This window comes from Haliotis rufescens, unplaced genomic scaffold (genome assembly GCF_023055435.1).
Source record: "Haliotis rufescens isolate VD_foot unplaced genomic scaffold, xgHalRufe1.0.p SCAF_35, whole genome shotgun sequence".
NCBI classification, from domain to species: domain Eukaryota; kingdom Metazoa; phylum Mollusca; class Gastropoda; order Lepetellida; family Haliotidae; genus Haliotis; species Haliotis rufescens.
In genome coordinates this window covers 1,705,490-1,733,080 of record NW_025964057.1, presented here as the reverse complement: position 1 = coordinate 1,733,080, position 27,591 = coordinate 1,705,490, and the positions used below count along the sequence as shown (strand labels likewise).

Sequence of the window (27,591 nt, the reverse complement as noted above, 5' to 3'; positions counted from 1 at the left end):
CACACATGCTGTCTGTCCAGTAATAGATATCACTGAGTTTGTACTGAAGTTCCTTCTGGAGAATGCGACTTAACCGAACTGCTACACAAGGTGCTGTTAATTCAAGCCTTGGTGTAGTTACTTTCTTTATGGGAGTTACTCTTGCCTTGGCCATTACCAGTGAACAATGAACTTTGCCCATCTCATTCTTCAACCGGAGGTAAGCTGTGAGACCATACCCTTCGTTACTAGCATCTGAGAAGATGTGCAGTTGACATGCCCTCCAAAGTCTGAAGGTTTGTAGCATCTTGGTATGGAAACCTTTTCTAAGAGGGGAAGATCAGCAATCCACTGCTGCCACACAGTGAGCTTAGTACCTGACACCTCTTCATCCCATCCAAGTCCTTGACGGCACATGTCTTGCAGTAGAATCTTTGCCTTGAGTACAAAAGGTGAAACCATGCCTAATGGGTCATAGATTGAACTGACGACTGATAGGACATGTCTTCTTGTACAATCGGCATATTTCACATTAACTTTGAAGCCTAAGGAGTCAGTGTGCACTGTCCAAACAACTCCAAGGGCTCTTTCCTCTGATCCAGTTTCTAGCTGATCCAGATTGAGATCTTTCACTCCTTCAGCTCGGTCTTCAGGCAGAATTTTGTCGAGAACTTCTGCACTGTTGCTAACCCATTTAGTAAGTCTAAATCCACCCTGCTGACACAGAGAACTTACCTGGGTCACACAACTAACAGTCTTGGTTACATCTTGCTCAGAAAACAAGCAATCGTCCACATAGAAATTGTTCCTTACAATTTCTGCAATCTTTGGTTCATACTTTTCTTCATTGTCACTAGCGGTCTTCAAGATGGCTGCATTTGCACAACTAGGTGACGATGTAGTTCCAAACATGTGGACTTTCATCCTGTACTTCAATGGTGAATTTCCGTAGTCCCCGTCTTGCCACCAGAGAAACCGCTGATAGTTCCAATGAGCCTTTGTTACCCAAACTTGGTAAAACATACTCTCTATGTCTCCCTTGGCAGCTACATTCTCTTGTCGAAATCTCACCAGAACACCTATGAGGTTATTTGTCAGATCAGGTCCGGATAGTAACTGTTGATTGAGTGAAGTACCATTGTAAGTGGCTGCAAAGTTAAACACAACCCGCAACTTCATCTTCTTTGGGTGGTACACCCCATAGTGGGGGATGTACCACACAAGTCCATCATCTGGTTCTGGTTCATCATCTGGAATGTGTTCAGCATAGCCCTTCTCCAACATTTTATTCATGAAGCCGGTATATTCATATGCCAGGGTCTAAAAAAGCATAAGTCTATATGGCTCGTAACCCACCTTTCATCAGAACCTTCACAGGCATAATCACCATAGTGCACGTGCCATCTGTTTCTAGTCCGACCCCCATATCGGAACTAAGGCAAGAACTTGTCTGTATCGTATAATGTTGAATCACTTGAGGTTCTTCACGATGAAGCAGTGCATTATGTCGACGCTGGCATTTTGTACATGTGATATTACTTCTGCAATCCTTGCTAAGATGTCCTTTTCTGAGGCATCGAAAACAAAGTCTTTTACTTCGGATAAAGTTCACTATTTTGTCGAACGACAGAGCAGTGAATTTTTCACATTCACTCACAAAATGCTGGTTTGATTCACAACATAAACACTTCCTATCTGCAGGCTGTGGCTGACCTGTTTGTTTCTTACTTGTCTGAGTGAGGTGATGCTGGTGATCTTGGAACCTGTGAACTTTGAGGGGTATTCACTTCTGTTGCCAAAGTCAATTTTGTTCGTGAAAGTTGGCTCCTTGTTTTCAAAGTAGCCTTGCTAGTATTTCCATGTTTGTCCTTGTTCTGCAATGCATCTTTGCCAAACATTGGGTCATTCACTTTCCATGATTCCTTCCGAACAAACTGTACAAGATCTGAAAATTTTACACTTTTTCCTGAAGCACGGATGCTTTGGATCCTATTTCTGAATCCTTCTTGGTAATGATAGGGTAGCTTAGTAATCAATCTCCGGATGTTTTCTGTATTATCAAGAAGGTTGCTTTTAACAGCGTTTTCACATTCAGACAAGAATACAGCGTATTCATCCAGTGCTTTTGAATTGTCTGCTCTGATGTAGGGCCATTCTAATGCCTTTTGAATAAAAGCATTCACTATCACATCTTCGTCTCCATATCTCTGCTGAAGCTCTTTGATTGCGGCAGGATACCCTTGTTCCGCATCTAAATAACCATAGCTACTCACTATGTTGCGAACTTCTCCAGATGTGAACTGTTCCAAATAGTTTAGACGTTCATCAAAATCATCAGTGTTCACAAGTATCTTGGTCTTGAATTGTCGCATAAACTTTCGATACTCCAACGGATTACCACTGAACACCATGAGATCTGTAACTGGTTTCCTCAACTGTCGAATTACTGTAGCAATTGCACTATCAGATGTATTGCTCATGCCCAAGGGATCTTGTGTCATCTGTTGAGTTGGAAAATTTACAGGTGTTTCTGTTGGTGTATAATATTTCATTTCAGGAAGTGACTCATTTTCATTTTCCCTGTCACGGGTAAACCTTGAAACTGCAACACTGTGAGTGTCACTAACCAAAGGATGCCTGTCACCAAAATCCATTGGTTGTCGAGTGTTTTGTTTACCCAAACCAGTACCTTGTCTGCTGCTTTGTTCATTTTCAAAATCGTACTCATCTAGTACCTTCCATCTTGCATCTGAAATAGCCATCTCCGTCTTTATGTCCAGCTCTTCTTCCTCCATTTTCAACCTCACTTTTTCCACCTCTAATTCATGCTTCTTTTTTAATGCAGCAGCTTTGACTATTAATTCATCCTGCTTCTGCTCTTCTTTCAGGCGTACAGAAGACACGTGTGAAATAGAAGATGATGATCTGCGAGATCTGATACTACCCTTTGACAATTCTGATGCATAATCATCCATTTTTGATTGCTGTCTTCGTTCAAGTTCTTTATTCTGCATCCATTCAGAAATATTTACCCTAAAATTCTGAAAACCATCTATTTCAGCGTCAAGCATAGACAAGTCATCGAAATATTCCTGTGGAACATCCAAACGTGACAGCACAAGTGCAGAATAATTAGCTCTTTCTGTCAGAATATCCTCAAAAATGGTTAACCAGTTCACATAAGTCTTGCGAACCTCTTCAAATGCAACCGGTTCATCTGATTCCAAGATTCTGTCGACAGTGTTTCCAACTACAAACAACTTTTTGCACAGAGAACGAATTAATTTCTTCTTAATGTCTAGTGAATACATCAATCCTTTTGATGTCATTGTTTTTGCCGTTTTTCTGCCTCAGTTTCCATAGTATGAGCACTCAAATGCCATTCTAAATCTGTTTGTGTTAAATCTGAGAAGTCCAAACACAATACAAGTTAGTTTGGTCAGACTGTACCTACGGCTGCTCGCGCGAGACGCACGTTGTCTACTAATGACTGGCGTGGCGAGGTCGAACTGTAGATAACCACATGGCTAGAACGTCAATTTATGTGGGTTTCGAGAATTGAGGACGTCAAATCATTCTTCAACTTCATTATTTATTCTAATTCTTAGTTTCATATTCTAACAGATTATTGTTCTAGTTGAAGGGTGCCGTTGCCACGAAATACTAAGGTAGCGCTGTTGGCTTTATTGACTGCAACATAATGCAGAAACGTCTATGAATATACTAATATTTAGACGCAAATATGAAAATAAACGGTCACATTAATACTGTCCTACTTCTCTGTTACTGAAGTTTTGTATTTAATTACATAATTACCGTTTAATAACCTCTACGGTTCCCCGATCATAGCACAGTCTCTTGCACATAGCGATACCAAAAACAACAAAAAAGTTACTTCCCTTTACAACTTAAATGAAGACCGCTTAAAAATATAATGAACCCAAACAATTGATCAGAATCCAACACCGGCCATGGCGGTACAGCAATGTATGCCTCAAAATGCCTGTTACAACAGGTGCAACATGTGAATGGGTATTATCCTGCAGCAAAGTGACGTTACGTCCATACATTTGAACAAGTGGAAGAACATGATCTCGAACAAAGTCGACAGGGTAGCGCACGCCATTCAAATTGCCGTTAACAATGATGAGCCGTATTCTCCCTTGAGAATGAATGAAGACCCCTCACCACCATTAGAGGTGTCCAGATGAACCGTCAACAGTATACTGTTAGAGTATTGTCTTCTAACTCTCAAATGTTGTCTTCGCCGGTGACGTGGAAGTAGATGTTGTGCCCCCTCAACCGGTTGCGTCCAGTTCTGTCACTACCTGGTCTCAACCCAGGAATTGACCGAGCTGTTAATGTGGCAGTTTGGTTTCGATTCCTTTGATGCACCAACCGAATATGGTTGTCTTGTTAACGCGACGTCATACGTGGACGACCAGCCCGTGCCATGTTATGAGTGTTGCCCTTCTGTTCATAAGGTCGCCAATGATATTATATTGTTTTTCGATTAACATTAAAATGTCTGGCAGTTTCGTTTTGCGTCATTCCTGTTTGCAGCATAACCACGGTGCGGTAATTTTCAGCAAGCCATGGCACTGAGCAAACGTCATTTACGGTTAAACAAAAGTGTTTTACGAGCACATGATAGCTAAACAATCATTGTATGCAAATTGTGAATCACGACCTTAAAGTTGATGAGATGTCTTCATGAATATGTTTTGAGAGATGCATAATTTAATTTATTTTTTATTGAACTGTATCTTAAGCATAGTTACTTTTTCCGCTGGTATATTTAGCCCTGAGCTTATGAGCACGCATAGACATGCCTTTCATGTGAAAAGCCCAGTCTAACTGTGCAAGCTGTGCGCACTGATTTATATGACTCAAGAGTTCAAGGGGGGCACGGGTGGCCCAGTCGTCTAAGGCGCCGCGATTCGCTGAGCAGAGGTGCGTCCCTTAGGCACGCCAGAAATCTATGATTGTGGGTTCGAATTCCGGTTCGCCCCGATTATGTTTCTAGGTTTGTCAGCACCATACCCGTGCTCGTGGGTTTCACCTAAGTGGTAAACGTCTGAGACCTGCATCACTTCGGGCTCTCCTCCCACATTAAGCTGACATGTCGTGATATAACTGGAATACTGTTAAAAGCGGCGTTAAACTCAACTCACACACTCACTCAAGAGTTCAAGACAACTTAAGTAGAATGCCGTCTGCCTTCAGTGGGTGTTGGAATCCACGCTTCTGTGTTCAACACATGTCCGCTCATTTTACCTACATCGATTTACACTTATTTAGTTAATGTCACAGAGTTCTGCCGACTGAATACATGTTTATAACTAAATGATGTCACGTCAGCCATCATAATATATGTCATCGGGTCGGCCCCCTTACAACCATAAGCAAAAACAACCACGTGACTGAGGTCAACATTATCACGTGACGTTATCCAGGCTTGCCTGGCAAAGATGCACGTAGCCGATTGGTTAATGATTGTGTTGCTGGGAAATCGGGCAGTATATAAGAGCTGCCACGCGGTGGGGTAGGGTTTCCATTGCGAAGGCTGCTGATGCTATTTCGATTCGGTACTGTGGTAGCCAGGACAGGTAGGCGTTAGATTCTTTTCTTTCTTTATTTGGTGCTTGCTTGAAGACACAACTCTGCAACCAGCTTGTCCAAGACAAATTGACAGTCGCCGCAATGAAGGTTGAATAAATATAATTCAACAATGAAACCCATGAACATCCCTCGGTTCTTCATGTAGAGCTGAAAAGGGGACGTGGAATGGTCGTTTTATGAAATATATTCTATGAGGCCTGTAAGAGAGACCAAGCTTTTCACTGAAGTATTAAGCCTCATATCATGGGCGTGTGTGCTATGTGAACGTGAGAATTTCGGATTCTTCTACGCGAGTTAATCAATAGCAGGGTATGAAACTCCCAAACATTTCAGCCAGACCACAGGACTGGCTAGCTGAAATACTTGCCAGCCCTGACCAAAACCTGCCTGCCCACTATAATCATATGTTTCTCTGGATAAGCTAACGGGGTTTCTTTTTGGTTACATTTTATCATTCATCTTTACATGTGAATTAATGCTTAACATCGGGAAATATTTTGAATATTTTAACATATAAAATATAACCCGACCGTCGGGCAGTGGGATTTGAAAATCTGTCAGCCCGAGTTGAAATCAACCCGTCTCGGACGGTCGGGCAGGCAGGTATTTCGAACGCTGCCAATAGTCAGCTCGATTCAGCCACTCATTTATGCTCCTGTATACAGGGTCTCTGCATGATCTCATTATCATGAATCCATTGGCCCACTGCAAGCGCTGCAGTAACAGCAGCCGGTGACCTGGGTTAGATAATTTAGCACACTCCGGCGCAGTGGTGACTCAGCATAATGTAGTAGTATGTTGGTTGGTTGGTTGGTTTGTTGTTTAACGCCGCACTCAGCAATATTCCAGCGATATGACGGCGGTCTGTAAATAATCGAGTCTGGACCAGAAAATCCAGTGATTTACATCATGAACATCGATCCACGCAATTGGGATCGATGACATGCATCAACCAAGTCAGCGAGCCTGACCACCCGATCCCGCTAGTCGCCTTTTACGACAAGCATAGTCACCTTTTACGGCAAGCATGGGTTGCTGAAGACCTATTCTACCCCGGAATCTTCACGGGTCTAGTAGTATGTAATTATGTACATATCATCAAGTGTATTTTAAGCTCACCTTTTATTTTAATACCTAAGTTTTAGTCTACCCTCCAATCTAACCTGCTTCACTAATACAATAGCACAGTCACCCATGCGCTTGCCTTCTCTATTGTTTCTCTGGTCTCTATTGTCTAGCCCCAGCCCCTTACTTTCAGTGACAGGGTGCATTATGGGACTGGTCAGTTTAAATTCACAGAGAGAGAGAGAGAGAGAATAATGTTTATTATGGTGTCACATGTTATATACACTTCATACTAAAACACGTACATGAACAGTAAAATATAACATCCGACCAGGTATGGCCTACGAGACACTAGACATAAAAGCAAATTATATCGTCATGATCTGGGTAAGGTAAAATAAGACATATACTAACACAATGTTTAAAATTAAGGTTGGGTTATGAACACGCACGCACGCACGCACGCACACTCACACTCACACGCCAATTCAAATTACTTATAAAGTCACGCACACGATCATACACAAACACGTAGGTACACCCCACCCCCCCCCCCCCCCCCCACCCCCCCCCCACACACACACACACACACCATACCATGCACACACACACGCACACACAAACACACGCACTCCCACATACATACCCTACGTACACTATAACCCCCCCCACACACACACACACACACACGCTCTCACGCCCCCCCCCCCCACACACACACACACACACGCACTACGCACACACGTTCACATATAACATACGTAGATTATATGGGGAGGCTGCCACTGCGTAAAAGTGCCAAATATTTTCTGGTGTTTCTATGGATATAGTTTGATAAGACATAGGGCTCAGGCGCTAGATCCTTCTTAAGCAATCTATAGGTCCTCAACTTATTACCATTAGGGTTATTAGCATCATTCCACAGCTCTGAAAACCAGGCAGTTTCATCCACTTGAAATAATTTTTGCTTAATGAGAGTGAACTGGCCACGTGTCATCGAATGGACATCGATCAAGTCGACGACGTTTAAGTTTCTAGCTAGCTTGTAAACCTCCTTTTCCCATGAGCGCCCTCTTTTACTTGACCAAGCATGAATGACACGGGGCAATCTTGTAATTCCCATACTGTTAAGGCGGAAGAATAAGCGAAATACTTCTATGCGTTGCTTAGTGACACATGATTTCCAACCCATGTCTCCCCTGGCGGCGACATTTGACGCATTACGTCTAAGGCCAAGAAGAAATTTACATGCTTTGTTTTGCAGAGTGTTTAACTTTTTTTGTTCATACAATCCCCAGATGGAAGCACCATATTGCATAATAGCCTGAACCAAGGATTCATACAATTTAGTGTAAATTGCATAAGTAAAACCACCAGCATCAAAATATTTTGTACATAAAACACCAAAAGCTCGACTTGCCGATTTAGCCAGTTCATTTATTGTGAACTTAAAGTCCATGTGTTCGTTAAGCCACAAACCAAGGTATTAATAATTATTACTATACTTCAAAAGAGTTTCTCCAATTGAGAAGTTGGTTGTGGAGCAATTTGTATTGGTAGGCCTAAAATGAACAATCTTAGTTTTTGTAGGATTAACTGTAAGTCTCCACTTTTGACACCATTCATTGACCACGTTTAACATATTTTGCAGTTTGTCCTCCGTGGGCGCCAATAATAAAATATCATCAGCATATAACATAATACCAATATTTAAATCATTTATGTCAACACCACAGATCATGCTTTTTATATTGGCCGCCAGGTCGTTAATTGTAAATAGAGAACAATAATGGAGAGACAAGGCATCCTTGCTTTAGTCCCCGTGGGGCCTTAAACCAGGGTGAAAACAGACCATTTACTCTCACAGTGCACTTCACATTGCTATATAAACTTTTAACAGCTTCAAACATTTTTCCGTTTATGCCTTTTTTTAATATTTTAAACCATAAACAATCTCTGTTTACATTACCGAACGCCTTTTTCATGTCAATAAAACAGCAAAATGTTGATAATTTTGATTGTTTTCTATTTTTGATTATTGTACAAATGCTGTAGAGGTGATCCAAACAGCTCCTTTTTTCTGAAGCCATTTTGCTCCTCAGCTAAAATATTATTTCTTTCGCACCACTCACTCAATCTGGCATTTAGAATGTCACAATATATTTTACAGGGTACTGAAATAAGAGAGATACCCCTGTATGACAGAGGATTGTGAACATCGGTGTCAGATTTAGCAATAGGATTAATGATACTCTGTTGCCATGCATCAGGTACTACACCATTATTAAAACAATGGGTCATTATTTTAAACAATATGTCAACGCAGACAGGGTTTTTCAGACACTCAACAGGAAGATTATCAATACCCGCCGCCTTTCTGGATTTAGCGCGTGCTATTGCCTTCTCTACTTCCACCAACGTTATAGGGACGTTCAAGGGATCACAGTTTGTTTTATCTTCCTTTGTTATAACTTCACACTTGTATTTGACTATTTATGGCGACAAGTATCGGTTCATCGCTGAAATAATTAAGTCAATTGTCACAGGTTGGTTTGTTTGAATTGTATGTTTTTGTGTTCTTATTAAGTGCTTTGAAGTGTTTCTTTGTAACTTCTTTTAATAATACTTATATTGTTAGGTGTGATAAATATATATCATATCAGCCATCATATTCAGGTAAATGTAGTTAGGCAAAATTTGCTTAAATACTCATGCTAATTACGATGGATCATAACAATGTATATGATCATATATAAGATTCTAATATTTGTTAATAAGTTATAATGTAATGATTTATTTGTATGTGTAGGTATTGTGCATATTTTAACTCTGTGTATTTATTTTCACAGGGCCTCTGTTTGTTTATGTATTAATTCACCTAAACCACTCCAGTCACGTGATCTTGATAAAATACTCTGTATCTCGCCATGGAGAGAAATAAATGTCTAAGCGGGAGACATGTTTAAATTTAAGATTGTAAAAGAATAAAACAAATTCAAAATTGATTGAAAACAGCTGTGCGATTTAGGTTAGCTTGCTCTGTGTCACGTGACTCTCATTTAATCGGAAACAGTGGGAGGCCTTTTTCTTCGAAGCGGGTTAAAAGGATAGACTCTGGCTCAGAAAACCTGTGCAGCCTGACTTATTCGTGTCGGCGTACAAGGGATTTGTGCAGAGTTGCGCCCCTTGGGTACGTCAGAAACGCATGACTGTCGCCCGGTTCGCCATGATTATGTTTCTAGGTTTGTCAGCACCATACCCCTGCTCATGGGTTTCACCAAAGTGGTAAACGTCTGAGACCTGCATCACTTTGGTCTTTCCTCCCGCCGAGATATAACTGTTACACTGCTCACTCACTCACTACATTTTGAACAAAAAACTGTATCTATGGTCACCACATTTAGTGACAAATGAGGTGAGGTGAAACTGGGTTTAACGTCACGTCCAAGATTATTGCACTTATAAAGCGACGTGTATGTGTGTGTGGCTACTTGTACTAGTCCTGACTGATGCCGATTTGTAGTGCTAGCACACTGAGATACCATGCCGCAGTTTAACATAAATACCCCACTCAGACACAGTATACTGACTCCGAGCCGACCAGTCCTTGTTTTAGCCCCTTAATGCCGAGCGCCAGACAGGGTAACATCATCTTTTAACGTCTTTTTGTTTGACGCGGCTGGGGATCGAACCCCGGACCTTCCTCTCTCCGGACGGACGCTCTACCATTAGACCACGAAGGCGGTCTAGTGACAAATGACCTATGGATCATGGAATGAAGTTTATCTTTACTCCTTTATCTCGTTCTTAATACTAATATTCTTTCTTCACTTTATCACAGACATCATTGAGACAGAGGCAAGAGGTGACATTCGACCCAGGGATCTGTTCACACTCGGGGTTATGCCTGACACACGGGGGGCGTGTGACGTCAGCTGCAATGAGCGCCCAGTTGATCACACTGGAATCACAATTCGACGCATTGTGCAAATTGGGCACAAGAAAAACACCATTTCTTTTTGTAAAGAGAAAGATATGAATGACTTAAGTAGAGCAATTTCTACAACTTCTGCACCAATTGTGCAGCTGGGGAACAATAACGTTGTACATGTATGCATGGGTGACAAACTCCCCCTGAACATACTGGTAGGAGACACGGTCGTCGTGTACGTCCCCCCTGAATGTAACGGCAGGCCCCGAGTGTTTGTCTGCGAACAGAGAGGACCCGACAACCAGATCGTTACTCAATGTCACCTCAAGTCGCCACGGATCTTTGAACGTCGGAGATTTGCCAACTTCCGGCGACCGTGCTGTCACGTGACCAGATCTGTCCTGCTACCAACTGCTTCCGGCTCCAGTAAGACAGGAAAGGACAAAGGTTGAGGCAACTTGCGTAAAGCCTTTGTTAGCAATGTTACATTATAATAAAATATCAAATATCTCTCCAGTTTCAAGAACACGGACGCCGCAATTCTTTACGCAGAATTGTGACCTTTAGTCATCTGGATTTTTTATCCAATCTCCAGTTGACTTTGTTAATACCGTTCCCGTGCTGTGGGTTTCACCGACGTCGTCAACGTTTACGACCTTCTGTCGTTACTGTATTCCTCCCACGTGAAGCTGAAACGCCCAGAAGTAGTATAGGTAATGGGGGTTCTGGACCACTTCCACTGAAGCTGGATTTATATACCTATACTGCTACTACAGATGGAATTTTTTATGTCAAAATGAATTATGTGATTTAATGATAGTCATGAGATTAAGTTAAATTGGCTCCAGTTCACCACCACCTGGGGCCAATGATATAAATTTTAATAGGTAATAAGGGTTCTGGCTCACTTCCACTGGAGCCAGATTTGTATTAAACGAAATATCAATATTAATTAATAATGGATAAAATTTACTATAGCCCACAAGGATATTGGAAAGGTGTAGGAGCAATAAAAAAATTAGCCACCGCGGCTAAGGTATCTAAAGATGTGGCCAAGGATTGGTTAAAGAAACAAGCGATGTGGCAAATATATTTACCGGCACCGCGTTATATACCGAGGAAGAAGTTTGATATTTTTACAACGAATGAAGTTCATCAGGCTGACCTCTTGTTTCTTCCCCACGATAAGGTAAAACGCAAAACGTATAAATACGCTTTAACAGTAGTGGATGTGGCTAGTCGATACAAAGAGGCTGAGCCATTAACATCGAAAGAATCAACAGAGGTAGCTAATGCACTGAGTCGCATATATAAACGCGGACCGCTAAAATGGCCTAAGATATTTCAAGTAGATCCCGGTCGCGAGTTTATGGGATCGGTAACTAAACTGTTAACAAAGAACGATGTCAAAATCGTCCGTGGTGAAAGAGAGGCCCACCGCAGTCAAGCTATCGTCGAAAGATTTAACAGGACATTAGCGGAACGTTTGTTTGGCTATCAGTATGGGATCGAAATGAAATCCGAGCGATTGAGATCAACCGAATGGGTGACACGATTATCAGCCGTTGTATCAGCGCTGAATAATGAAGTAACGAGATTAATAGGGAAGAAACCATCCGATGCTATTAAAATGAAATCCGTGACTTCCAAATCTTCAGCACCGAGGAGAGGTAAAGAACGAAAACTTCCGGATAGAGTAAGGGTAAGATATTTATACCAGGCCGGTGAACTCGAAGGAGGCCTACGTCGCGCAACCGATCCCATATGGTCCCTTAAGATGTATAACATTAGTCGATTGGTTATGAAAGAAGGAGAGCCTATTCTTTATTATCTTCAAGATGGACCGGGTAGGGCATTTGTACGAGAAGAGTTGTTCATAGTTCCCGACGGTACAGTATTACCACCATAACCATAAGCATAGGTATTTACACCATCATTATCAATCCATCTCTTTGTATCTAAGGGGGATAATGATGTCTTGTTCATTCTTAATCCATATATCCTATGATTGTAACTTCTTAAAGAGTTCATCTCATGTTTGAACTTTCTACCGTTAAATAATGATTCTTTATACTGTTCGTGTTTGATATGCTTTTTTACAACATACTTCTTAACACCCTTAGCTTTTCTTATCTCTCCATTATCAGACTTCTTTATAGAATACATCTTAGGTCTTAATCCCACATACTCCACTATAGGGGTCCCAGCACATTCATCCTTCATCTTACCTAACACCTTTTTATTTACAACGCTGTGCAGTGGATTATCTTTTGGGTAATCGCTCGTGTCGTACATATCTATTTTTTCTGCCATATCTTTATACACATCCTCGGTTTGTATTTCCAACAACAAAGAATCTGTGTCGGTATATAACACCTCACATCTATCGCTGTATTGCTTCTTAAGTTCGTTGTAATAAAAGTCATACATTAAGTGTTTTGACAAGTCCAGAATACTCATACCAACGTACACCGGTCTGTTAAATTTTATATTACTCTTCTGCATATGCAACGCGGCTAAGTCGTTATCGAATATCTTGCTTCTGTTAAAAGCCGGGCTGGCTATAAGTTTCCTGAGTCTTTCTTCCTCATTAGATCTGACTAATTTAACATCAACACGCTTCCTTAGATTCTCCATAGTTTTACCAAATACCGAGTTATTCATGAGCTTATACAGATCCTTTTCGAAATCGCTGGTAGCTATCTTTCTTAAATCTGTGTTCAACCTTATATAGGGCTCCATCCAAGGGCTTTGATCAAACTTTAGAACTCTGTGTATTTTCTTAAGTTTCATACCTAACGATAGATACAACTGGAGATTTCTGTAGTGAACTATATATTTTGTTTTATCCATCAAATTTGGTATGAGTTTTTCTACGTTAGCTAACCTACTATTACCCATCAAGGAGCGTTGATATTCCGACATCCAATCTTTATTAACCATTAATCTTTCGGGAGCTAGCGGATAACTGTTATGATCTTTATGTAACGAACTTGGATATTCCAAGTCAACTTCTAGTATGTACCCTTTATTCGCTTCGATATTATGGATATCATCGACCCATTCAAAACCACCCATGGGTAAAGGTTGACTCATAGCCCATCCGTACAAATTGTTGGCGTCGAGATATAATATGTGTGTGTTGGGTTTACTGGGATCGTATCCTTCCACTAATTTATTATTAGCCTTAGAATACCTTTTAGCTGTCATCGATATACCACCTCTTAATCCTTTCTCAATAAACAAGTGCATATCGTAATCTGTGAGTAGTTTTAGTTCTACGCCGGTCTTCTTCAACAATGCATCCCACGATAGTCCTGGACTGGAATAGTACCATGCCGGGTCCAAGCCGTATTGTTTGAAACATGTCTTTCTAAATATCTCGAATATATCGGCTAGTAACAGTACATCAGTTTTTAAGTACAGATCGTGATAATCGCCTAAATTCTTACAACCTAATTTATCCCAGACCATCAGAGCGTGTTCATAATCAGCATCTGTTATTCTAGATTCTGTTAAGTTACTATAGAATGATTCGAGGGGTGGTAATTCAGTTTCTTCGAATCTAGACCAACCATCCATATATTCGTAAGGATATACACCTTTTCTCAGCAACAAATGACGAGTTATCTTATCGGTATATTTATTTGTTATCGTGAAGTCATCGGGATTGTTCGCATTAGCTAAATTGTCCAAGGAAGATAACAGAAATTGTACGGAGTCTATGAATCTAAGCCCATTACACGAGAACGATATGTATTTTTCCATATTATTAGGAATGCATGTTAAACCGCCGTCGGTCTTTGAGATAGCTTGCATAATGAGATGTGAATCGTATCCCCTAAGGTTATGAAACACAACGGGGATGGGTATTGTTTGAGAGTTCATTTTTAGTTTCAAGTTACACTCGTTATGAGCGGCTCCCCGATAATTACCAGTGACGTGACAATGATCTCTTACAGAATCCCCATCCAGGGGTTTATTACAAACGTGACAACTCGTTGACTTCTTATGGGTACTCCAATCATCCCTCGCCATACGCATGGGTATCTTACACGATAATTTTTCCCTGATTATTCTCTCTTCATTTTGTAGATATTCTAGGAACTTTCCCGCTGCATCGGGACCTCTGTAAATCACAGGAGTGTTTGTTTTCCCATCATACCTTACAACTATATATCCAAACCCACAAGGAATATGTTCTTGAGTTTTGTACGTAAAACTACTATCTTGATTATTGTGTTCAGTATTTTCTATGGGTTTGATAAGCGCTTCGAAGTCGGCGTAAATTACGTACGGTACTGGCATTTGATTACAATAATGTTCAAATTTTAATATATTTTTTCCCTCTTTAGGCATATCGATCCTGATAGCATTCTGTCCAACACCTCTACAGTCTTCTTTATGCGCTTCTAATAGATCTTGTCTGCTGTACCCATGTAGGCATCTCTCACAGAAATATTTCTTTTCTTTATGTTTTGTTTGATCGTATAGTAGCCTGTTTAAACTCTTTATCCACGTATAATGATATTTACCATCTTTTTCGATCAGAAATGAATTGATTCTGGGAATATTTTCCAGAGCGGAGCTTATCCTGTGTACAACAATTCCTTCAGAAGAATGTCCAAAAACATTTATAGCTAAATTATTTTGCTTTTCCACCTTATCAATTTGTGATATTGGTGTAGGTTCGTCTATACCATCGAAGTTGAGTCCATCGTTTGGGGGATAGCTAGAAGGTCTATCCGGATGCTTGTCTACGGGGAACAATGCAGATCTTATCATCATTCTTAAACAGTCATCGGATTTATTTTTTACGTTAATTATGGCTTTTTTCTTCTTATAATACGGGGGTAAATCTATATAAGATCCACCTTTGAAGGGCATATAATTTGCTATATCTAAATATAAACTATCGATTTTATCCACTCCCCAACCCGAACCTCTATTAGTCCAGCGTTCTAAAGTTTCCTGTATTCTCTGAATTGATGTATCTAATGATGTGTTTATAGCATCGGATTCGGTTAAAACTTCTTGATTGCTACGGAAATATGGTTCGGTATATTCGGTGCTATCGTCTGTGTTACTTTTACTCAATGTCATTTTAATCGTCAGCTGGTATTTTATACTATGTAAATCATCTAATTCCTCGTTAATTTTACTCGATATGATGGGCTTAATATCGTTAACATCCATGTTGGAATTAATATCCATCTTCCAACCTCTTAGATATTTACCAACGCCGGTGGATGTGGGTACAAATATTAATTCTTTTTGTTCCAGTAAAGCGATCAATTCATCTCTTCTCATTCGAGAATAACCTCTCAACCCACTGTTTCTCGCTCGAACTTTGAGTTCTCTAACAGTCTGAGGTTTGTTGTATTCCAAACCGAGTAAGGTAAACAATTCAGCTTTTCTCATTCGAGAATATCCACGTAGACCACGTTGCTTTGCCATAGCCTTCAACTTTCTGACAAAAACCATTGTGGTTGAATATACAAAATGATTCATTTGTCTAAATGGTTATACGTATTCTCCCCAACCTATTCCTCTCATTGATGTAATCTCTCTTCCTAGCATAAATAATCTGCTTCCTGACCTTATCAGCACCGTGACTATTACATAAACTGTAACTACATTTGACTCCAATCCCACATACAGAACAAACGTAATTTTTAAACCCCTTTCTGATGTTATAAGCGTGAGTGCCACAGTAAACACCCACCGATGGCTTCTGACATTGAATCGATTTCCCCATGAGTGTATATTTGCATAGATTCATGATTATACACATATCATATCATTTGTCTAAATGCATGGTATAGCTGAAAATCAATACAGCAGTCAACCCCATAATCACAAATGTGACCTCGCGGTCTTTCTGAGCCTCTGACGGTGTATAAAACTGACTCATTGTTGGTCTAGGTAATGGGTCTAGTTTTTTCCCATAAACGAGGAAGTATTCGTGCATGGCAGATTCAACATCCTTAAACGTTTGAATTGAATGTCCTTCCTTTATCAGTTGTTCATGAATAAAGTCTAATCTCTTCATTCTCTGCTGTGTATATTGTAACTGAGCTGCTTGGTATTGCTCTAAAGCTTCGTTATGTCGTTTACGCTCCTCTTCAACTTCTTTAGCGTTTGATTCCCTCATACTAGAAAATAAAAAATTACTCCCTGAAAAAGCTAGAGCATTAACAACAGCTCCACCGACCATCATCGCAATTGATGCCATATGTATAATAATATAAAATATTCAAATGTTTAATTACTTCATTATGTCTTCCGGGATAAGTCCTTGTTTGATTAGCATATCCTTTGTTGCCATAGCTAATCCAATATCCAGAATGGCCATACCAATGTCATATCCATTAAAATCTAGCTTGGGAGGTGTGGCTTTAGTAATCATTTTAGCCATACGGGCATATCCAATGGCCAAGCCGGTGACCACCGCTGAATGATACGTCGCGTTTACCAACATTTTACCGTCTGTAGCTGGAGTAGTCATGCTTCTTATAGCATTATATGAGGACTAACCTCTAATTGTTGCGGCGGGGGTGACGTTTTCTCTTCTCCGGACTTATAAAAGAACCATACAACCGCTATACCAGCAACTCCTACTAGTGCCCATGTTTTAATCGGATTAATATTTGAATTATTTATTAATTTCGCTTTGCGCGCCAGCCCTCCCTTTCTTCCTGCGGCTATTTTCAAAGGATTCTTTGTCACTCTGGGTTGTTTTTTTGTATTCACATGTTGTGTTTTCTCATTCACTGGTGGTTCCTCATTCACTTGTTGTTGCGTTTCCACAATCTGTTGTTCCTCGTTCACAATCTGTGGTGTCACCTGTTGTGATTGTGTCTCCATTATTATTAAGTGGGCACGTATGTTTAAATTGACAATACCTAGCTGTTATTAAAGCTGTGGTGAATGGAGCTAAGAACATTCCATATCTATGATAAAACTCACAGCTCACTGCGCTTATAGCGTGTTCGATGAATGGGTCTTTCTCTAGAGATTCGCATAAATACATGCGATGTTCTGCTGGGATGGGGAGAAATGTACTAGCTATGGTTGTGTATAGTTGTAATATAGAAGACCCTATCGTTTTAGTCATGGTAGCTCCCAATCTAGACTCGTAACGAGCGTACAGTTTTTTAATTTCTTCGTCTGTCATGTTATCAATTTTTTCGATGGTATAATTTTCTCCTAAATATTGGGAACATTTTCCACCGGCTACCAAAGCCGCGAGTCTTTCTCTATGTTTATCTGTAACTACTTCAGCATGTTGATGTGTTTTTTGATCTGCATCAGATTCTTTGAGCATTTGTTCGATGAGTTCGTCGCATTCCATAATGTAATACCTAAGGAGATATTTAAGTTTAACATAATGTAATATGACATATCCAATACAACCCGTAATAATGAACTGTTGCGAAAGAATGAGGATTTCGAACCACATTTTATGTAATATTAACCGCTAATGTTCAATTTGCTACATTTGCTATAATTTTGCTACATTTTGCTACATTTTGCTAAGCAATTGTATAAGCAGCTGGTTGATCGGTTTTTAATACGAGTTTACAGTGCTTCATTGCCGCTAACACTTTTCTGACTTTATCTCGTTCGCCCTTGGTATAAATGACATCATTTTCGCGTAGACATTCCTCGAATGAATCTCGGTCTTTGCAATGAAAAAGCGCTACCCATTTGGTCTGCTCTCTGAGATCTTTCAGTACAGAGTTGTATATTTGAGTAAGTACCCAAACGCTATGTTGAGTATGCCGACCGGAGAATGCTAAATACGAAAGCATATCTTTCTTTTTTGTGAGTTCTTTACTCGCGCTGCAGTCATCTATTACGAAAAGGGTCGATTCTCCTTTGTATTTTTCGTGACATACTCGGAGGCAGTCTTGTAAACGATCGCCTGGATCGACTCTGTGTACCCCATTGTCAGTCATTACCCAATCTCTCGATAGGTATGTTTTATTAACGCTTATAGTCGGGCATAGAATAATGATATGATCGAAAACGTCCTGATAATGACTTTCTAAAATATCTAGAATAAAGGCTGTTTTTCCACAGCCCGTTTGCCCACATATGATAGCGCAGTGTGGATCTTTAGGTAAAAGATTATCAATAGATTGCTTGCACGAATCTCCCATTCTGTATATTAAGTTGTGCATCCATAATCACGTACAAATATATGTTTAATTTACCAGCTGATTCCTGAAGCTTTGTTATCTGTATGGTGGCACCCTCGCTAGCATTTTCTATTCTCCTCCCACTACCGTGTAGTTGGTCATCATCCGTTGTTCGCATGTCTAGCCATAGCGCGTACTTCGTGGTGAGGTATTCACCCATCGATACACTCCCGAGAGACAGATCTTTCACGACCGCGTTAACTTCGGGAGAACGTTTTATAGAAGGAAGTTTTTTAATCTCATCCCACTGGTGATACGCTAGCATTCCTTGGCTATATAGTTGATTAGGAACTCCCTCGATAGTCAATTCTACTTTTGTAATCTTAGGATTGTAGAACTTCTCGGTATTTCTTTTAAACACATCGGAGGGGTCCTCGAACAACATTAAAATACCCTTCAACGACCTCGTGGGGACGTTTAGATTGATATTCCACATCGTATCTTTTTTATCCCTCGTGATCTTTCGGTGTCGCAGCACGCGATCGTACAAAATAGCTAAACTTCCCGAATACTGATTACGAATTTGTCTGGCTAATTCGGGATCCGTTATCATATCGTACTCCAGAGAGATATTATCAATGGAATATCTAGCATCTTCATTAACAGATCTGATTACTCTACCATAATCATTAAAAGTGAGTTCGTATTCTAACCTATCACCTAAGGATGCTTGATAAAAGGGCATGTGGGAATCTAGTAATTCAAAGTCAAGGGGAACATAGAATCTGTTACCTAATGCGTCGGCAACAGCCTTATCTTTTTCGTTGGTATCAACACCATTTTCAGCACCCACGCGCAGTCTCAATGTGTTCTTATTACAAATACCTTGGTACTGTAAGTTTTCCCGCTCTTTATCCGTTCTCCAGAGATCCATGTAGCAATAGTATACATCACTATCGTCGATACTCAAAACCTCATTACCACTAATTTTAATGGCGATTTTCTTAACGATAGCACGACCTATGTTCTGAACGGGCTCCCTGTTAACGTCTGTAGAAGTCAAACTAATCGTAAATGCTAGTCGGACAGTTCCCGGAACTAACACATCGTGTGCGCCGAGATTAGGAAAGCGAACCAGAAGGGTTTGATTCTGATCTATGGTACTAGGGTTATTAGTTATAGTTACAGACTGACGAATTGCTTTGACCCCTAATGGATCTCGAAGTCTACGTTGTGGGTTTAACTTGCGTCCATATTGCGAAGACATTGTTTATATTGAAATTATGTACCTTATGTTTAATATAAAAATGGATAATTTTGAACATAATGACTTTGATCTAAGTACCTTTGATGACTTTGATAACCCAATCGAAGAGGGTACTGATGAAACCAACTTTGGTGCCACGAATCTTAACGATGAACTTTTACAATCGTCCGTCAATGATTATTATGATGCCTTAAAAGAAGATACCCCAATAGGTCGTGACTATTCAAAGTTTGAGATAGATAGTAAAGGAATATTGCGACTGCGTGGCGCTCTGGATATTGATCTTATGCATTCTCGTACTCGTAAGCCCCTAGCCTTGTCTACGATAGCTGCTAAACACGGCATCAGCACTGTTCGTGATAAATTAGGTTTTGTGGACTACCGACGACTTTCCACGAAGACTACTAAGGTTCTTCGAACCATGCGTACTGAACTCGTTAATACAGATGATTTGGAAGCTGCTTCGATGGTGGCCTCGGACGGACTCGGAGAAATCTTAGATACCTATTACGATAATTCCACGTTACAGGTACCATCCTCTGAGTTCAGTATTAGGGAATTACGAGGTCTTGACAAGGCAATGCGAACAATGCGGGGAGAACTCATCAATAATATAGCCAAGATATCCGAAATCGACAAGCATATAGCTCAAGAGAAAACAAAACTCGAACAGGCGGGCGATGAGTTCAGTAGACGCCGCGTAGCGGAAAGATTGCGTAACTTAGAAGACGAAAGATCGGCCCGCCTCGAAGCTGCTTCTAGTAATAGAAAGGCACTTCGTTCGCAAATCAGTCGTATTCGAGAAACTATCGATCAAGTCCTCAACGATGACACTACACTGGCCGATAAAATTAAAACATTGTTCAGAGAACAGGGAATAACAATTGCCAGTATTTTAACCGCGTTGGGTTTTATTATATCGACTTTGACTCTCTCATTAACAGGTGGTGGTACAGGTGGAGGTACACCACCCAGCGATAAAAACGGTATAAAAGAGTGGATAAAAAAACATTTAAAAGCATTAGGTTCAGCACTGGGAAAGCTCGCTGAGAAAGCCGCGGCCGCACTTCCTGGTATAATAGGGAGTATAGTTTCCTGGCTATTGAATTTATTAGCTAAGACCACCACTTGGCTTAGTCAAAACTTGTGGGGGCTGATCGTGGCAATTGCAGGGCTGTTGTACGTATTCGCTAAGAACTATTTAACCAAATCATGAGTAAACCAACCGAGACTCCACCCACTACAAGCGCTGTTTTTTCATCGATATGTTGTTGATTTTTAGCCTCAATATGTGGTGGTACTTGTGCGTGTGCATTAGTAGATGGTTGATCGATAAAAGATGGTTGTGCGATAGTTGGTGTTTGTGGCTTGACTATTCCCTTTTCGCCCGTGATCGTTTGCGTTATTAATTCGACGTTAATATCTGAATTAATACCTGGTTTTTGTTGATCGGTAGCGATAACAATTTTATTATTATAGCCTATCACTTGACCGATCTTAAGTTCCATATTACTCGGAGACATGTATAGTCCCGGTGCATAAACAAAGTCCACTTTGGATTGAGCGTACTGTAATGCATCTTGAAAACGTTTTATAGACGATGGTATGTCAACTGGTGAATTAATGGCGTCCTCCACGTTTGCGACAAACTGTTTTTGCGCATCGAGCGCCGTCCCAGAACCGATAATGGATGTTCGTGTTTGCGATTGTGCACCGAGAATTGCCCATACATAAGTTCTTATCGATTCATTAAATCTTACAAATCCTGGGTTAGTAAAATTATTTTCCGTTTTATCATTAAGAAATTCATTCCAAGCGTCTCCAGGTGGTTGCTCAACCTTTTGGATGGTGAAAGCAACACCACCCTTAAAGTTAATACGATCATCTCTCCACTCGTTACTTGAGAGAGCAAAGCTCGGAAGGAGCCGACCCCTTTTCAATAAATCATCGCTGACTTCTTTAACAGAGTGTGCACCAGCGTACGGAATACCTAGACCATGGTTTGCTCCTTTAATACGCCAATCTTTACTCGTAGAAACATTAAATTCATTACAAATACGTTCATACACCCCCCTATTATACAGATTATTTGATACATTCCACGCTCGATCTTGTGGTAATGGAGCATTAATTTCTTTAAGTATACGTCTAATCTGATAATACACATGAAATAATAAAACAGACTTATTTAGCATATATCCTGGAGCATTAACAGATACACCACATCCCGTTGTGGCACACCATATGGCAAAGTTTAACTGATTCTGCCAAAATTGCATCGGATTGTGAAACCAATCGTGCACCATTTTATCGCTAGTTGCCGTGACCCTGTACTTTTCAAAGATATCTGGGAATTTAACGAAAAATTCAGAACCGGAGGCAGTTACTATAATCGATTGATTAGTAATATATCTCGATTTCATATTTAAATTATGATATAGTATCATTGTATATTTAATATGTATGTTACACTCCCAGGAATAACAAATGGTCAGTCTATTGAACTGCTTCATACTATCAATAACTCGGATGGACAACTCGAAGTAGCTCTATGCGATGTAACGTATTACCCACGGTGGACCAATATAAATGCTGCGAAAGAAAATAATGAATTATTAATAGTTGAAAATGATATTCCTAAAATCATTACTATACCTGATGGGTATTACAGCGTATGCTCACTCAATGATGAATTTTTTAAACCTAATGGATCTAGTCTCACACAAAATGAGGCGAATGGGAGACTGAAATTATACCCTGGAGAAAAAAAAAGTGTATTTCCTTACAATAACTTAACAAACACACTTGGATTTACACAAATATTAAAAATATCCAATACATTAAAAGATGGAGAGACATTACCCGATTTAGTTCCCTATAAAGAGTTGTGCATCCATCTTGATCAAATCAGTACAACAAATAATATTCAACTAGAAAGTCCTTCAACTCTGCTTAGAAGTGTTCCAGTGAAAGATGAAAAATATAATAGCGGTAGAACGGAATCTTTCTCATCATTACAATATAAAAAATTGAAGCGGGGTATTATTTCAGACTTCAAAATTTCTGTATTAGATGTAAAACATCAACCTGTACATATAGGATACTTAAGCGTAACACTCCATATTATAAATAATGGTTGATGCATCAGGCCCTGGAACAGTAAGACAATGTAATACAATTGCGCTTTCCGATCTCGGAGACACGGAAGGATTTGGTAAACCCGGTACCAATGGTAAGTTATACGCTTTACACTTACACGATAATGTATACAAGCGGAAAGAAGTCACATTCACGGGTAATCTAGAAGATTTAAGCGATGTCGATGTAAGTAGACTCCTTAAAAACACTTCGTACAATATTACTCACAACGACGATAATAAATGGACTATGATCGAAGCAAACATCGAGTGGCTACTGAATATCATCATTACCCCACCTTATGTGATGATGGGTAAGGAACATAATTTAACTAAGATAATAAATAGTGGCATCGTACTCGCGGCTTATATCCCATCAAAACGAAAAAGTGTGTTGGTCACTCCCCTGTCAGAAAACCCAGGTCATATGTTATATAGTCGTCCGTCCTTAAAAAATGTTACTTTAAATTTGGTTACTGAATTCGAAGAAATTAAAGTTAACCTGAGTGCAATACCTAATCTTTCTACGCTTATTATTGAAGTCTTGTTCGGAGATGCACCGGAAGATGCCTTCGATATATTACCAGGTCTATCAATTAAATGGCTTAAGAAACACCAACGTCAACGTTGCAGTATTATTCATATCGGAGCATCACCCGTTGCAACCCTCGAGGGGGTCCAAATTATTAAAAGTGGTAGTATTTCTCTTACTAAGATATTCTTGCCGTATAATATACATTTGATAAGATTGATGTATACTATCAAAACATTTAAGCAAGACCAATTAAAGACTATTATATGATCATAATATACACTATGAGTTTATATCCAGCGCTCGGTGAAGCATTTGAAAAGATGGAAACTGTTGATGGATTTCGATTACATCAAATAAAAGACATAAAACATCGAATAGGGAAGGATAGGGAGTTGAGACTTGGATTGTATAAAAAGTATCGCAAAGTCGTGAATGTTCTGGACGGAGTTGACACCGCGCTTGTAGTATCTGGTATTGGACTCGGTGTAGCGGGTATCGGTTTACTATCAACTATAATCGCCGCACCTATCGTGCTCGGCATGGAAATAACCGCTGGAGTCTCGGGACTGGCAGGAATAGCGATAAAATTCATTTCTCGTAGGTTACAAAAGAAAGCATTAAAACACGATAGTATTCGGATACTCGCCGAAGCAAAGTTGAACAGCATTGAGGATCATATTTCAACAGCAATGGCCGATTGTAAGATATCCGAGGATGAGTTTCGTTTAGTGCTGTCGGAACTCACCAAATACAATGCAATGAAGCAGGAGATTCGATCAAAATCTCGTAAGACCAGTGGTATTAGCGAAGACGAGAAAAAAAGGTTCATAGAACAGGGGAGGCAACAAGCGCGTCAGTTATTCCGTGTCAAAACCAAAGAACTGGTTGGAGATTAAAAATAGATTGCTTACTATCGTTTGATCACATTTAGACTCATCGTTGAATCACATTATCATTTTAACATAAAAAATTCCTCCTATAGTAGCAGTATAGGTAATAAATCCAGCTCCAGTGGAAGTGAGCCAGAACCCTTATTACCTATAAAAATTTATATCATTGGCTCCAGGTGGTGGTGAACTGGAGCCAATTTAACTTAATCTCATGACTATCATTAAATCACATAATTCATTTTGACATAAAAAATTCCATCTGTAGTAGCAGTATAGGTATATAAATCCAGCTACAGTGGAAGTGGTCCAGAACCCCCATTACCTATACTACTCCCAGATTTAACTAAAGCACTGTTCAAAGCGGTGTTAAGCACTCACTCAATTAAAGAACCTGCTTTGGTAGAAGGTGACGCCTTACAAATGAGGATTGGGTGTCCAAATTAGAAGTAGAATATAAATAGTACTCACGTGATCTGATTAATTCTATGTGATGGGGACCCATAGCTGGCGATTGATGTTCAGGTGATTTGCTGAAGATACTAAAAAATCACTGTCAAATAGCTTCTGCCTACTCTCCTACTCACTCTCTTTAAAAGAAGAATATAAAATGTATAGCCAGCGCTTAATATCTTTAACTGATAGTAAACAGAATGCCCTCCTATGGAGTAAGATTTATTAATATTTGGGGCGGTCGGGTAGCCTAGTGGTTAAAGCGCTCTCTTGTCACGCCGAAGACCCGGGTTCGATTCCCGACATGGGTACAATGTGTGAAGCCCATTTGTGGTGTCCCCCGGCGTGATATTGCTGGAATATTGCTAAAGGCGGCGTAAAACCATACTCACTCATTATCAATATTTGTTACAAACAAATTGTGTATACATGTCTTTCCTTCTGTCAGCTGCGGACCGTGATACGACCTTGACCTCCCAGGATTGCGATGTCCTGACCATCAGGCATGGTGGCACTCACCAGACTCACCCAAGGGGAAGAGGGAAACCTTGCTGCAGGAAGTACCCGCTCGTCCATCCCATCAGGGTCAAGGTCGACAGAAAGCATGGCTACGTACCCTTCGTGCCTGAGAAGATCCTTCACCGCGACTAAGAGGGTTGTATCCCTTCCTTATGCTAAGGGAGCTGTGTCAACACGTGTGTCCTTAGTGTAAGGAAGGGGACATCTTTGTGGATGTCGCGTGAAAACATTCTCAGGCAGTTTCGAAAGATTGTATTCATTCCAGTAAGGAATATCCTGTAGGCCATATTGGCTTATATCTATATACCATCAGACGTATATCTATGAATTCTGTACATTGATCCTTTTTAATTTGCAATGTTGTTTTATATATTATACTGTCAGTTTGTATTATATGTACATGTATATTTAGTATAGACCATGTACCCTTGTAAGCCATATTGGCTCATATATATGACATCTGTACATTGACCACTCATATCTTGCAATGTTATTATATATATTATTATGTTATCTTGTATAATATAAACATGTAAACTGATGAGCAAAAGAAACTACACCTCTCCGTTGATTTGATTATGAGGTTTATTTTTAATTGAAAATATGCTAAGTTAGCGATAGTGAACTGTGAAAATATGATTTCATATAAAACTTATAAAACTTAAAAAGTGAAAATTCACATAATTGGTACGTTAGACATCTTATCTTTAAAATACAATAAATTTGCTATTTTCGGCAAACATTTACATTTCAAACATGGTTGGGGTGATGTTATTGCAAATTAATTTCTTACTCCAGGTCTTCAGCAACCCATGCTTGTCGTGAGAGGCGACTGACGGGATCGGGTGGTCAGGCTCGCTGACTTGGTTGATGCATGCACGTCGATGCTCATGATGTCAATCACTGGATTGTCTGGTCCAGACTCGATTATTTACAGACCCGCGTTCATATAGCTGGAAAATTGCTGAGTGCGGCGTTAAACAACAAACAACAACCATCTTACTCCAGTCTTAATTAAATTAATATATTTTGTCACAAGTTTATCTAGCCACAGATAACTTTTTACAAACTGTTGCAGTAAAAGTTGAATAGACATAATCAAATTTAACAGTTCTTTCAATTTCCAATATCTTAAACTCGGCATAATTTCCTTTGTCCCTCAGTATATATTTTTATACACCATGTACCCTTGTAAGCCATGCTGGCTGCAAATATGTTTTTGAATACGCAAATGTTTGTGAGACATACCCAATTCTGAATGTATAATATGTACACCGACCACTGTACGCCGCATCGATTGATATTACATACAGCTCATTTGTGCTAAAAGCGGCGTAACTGAAGCCACTTAATCATGCTTTCATATGAGCGATTGATGTGTAGCCTGCAGAGATTTCTTTGATTAGAAAACCAGCAAAGCTTATTTCATGTGCGACGTTATGAGTGTGTGTGTATATTATTGCATATCTTAAGAGGAACGGGTGGGAGGGAAGCGGGTGGGATATGGGCTGGTGTTCGAGTGGGAGCGGGTGGGAGATGGGTGGTCTGAGGATGGTGGGCTCTTGTGGGTCGGGAGGGGTGGGTAGAACTATTCCTGTATGGAATACAACTGTAAACCGTATCGGTTAAACCAATGCGTGTGCATTACATTGTATTTCTGTTGCTAAGTAGATGGTGATTATTCACATTATTTATCAATGGAAGTGTTTCAGTATCCTCAAAGAGGAATCCTGTAGATGGCTCTGCATGTTTTGGTATGATTGTGTCCATAGGATGGCAACTTTGTTTTCTATTCTCTCCTGTGTCTGTACATTCACTTGTCACAATAAAACAGCTTAAGAGATGACGCTTTGTGTTGATTGTGTCACTGCTTGAGTTTCCTATTCATAAACACGTGGTGTATTATTTAGAAATCACATCAGAGTATGACGGAAGTCAGGCGTAACGAATTCTGTATTTGTTATCCATTTCAAGGACCTGTCTGTGCAGCGATTCGTGAGTTACAGAAGTTGTCATGGATAACACGTCAAAGTGAAGGAGTCACTTATGATC

At 40.0% G+C, this 27,591-nt stretch overlaps 1 protein-coding gene across 1 annotated transcript; it reads left to right on the top strand.

Moving 5' to 3' along the window:
- Window positions 1-5,544: 5,544 nt before the first annotated feature.
- LOC124134404 lies at window positions 5,545-27,019 on the top strand. Its single transcript, XM_046499191.2, has 3 exons — window positions 5,545-5,588; window positions 10,508-11,032; window positions 25,469-27,019. The coding sequence occupies exons 1-3, from the start codon at window positions 5,552-5,554 to the stop codon at window positions 25,669-25,671; spliced, it is 765 nt and encodes a 254-aa protein (XP_046355147.2). The 5' UTR covers window positions 5,545-5,551; the 3' UTR covers window positions 25,672-27,019.
- Window positions 27,020-27,591: the final 572 nt, after the last annotated feature.

Excerpts from the sequence above, each read along its gene's own strand:
- LOC124134404 (XM_046499191.2), top strand. The coding sequence starts at position 5,552 with ATGCTATTTCGATTCGGTACTGTGGTAGCCAGGACAG. Across the intron at positions 5,589-10,507 it reads TACTGTGGTAGCCAGGACAG|ACATCATTGAGACAGAGGCA; the intron begins GTAGGCGTTAGA and ends ACTTTATCACAG. Across the intron at positions 11,033-25,468 it reads TTCCGGCTCCAGTAAGACAG|CTGCGGACCGTGATACGACC; the intron begins GAAAGGACAAAG and ends TCCTTCTGTCAG.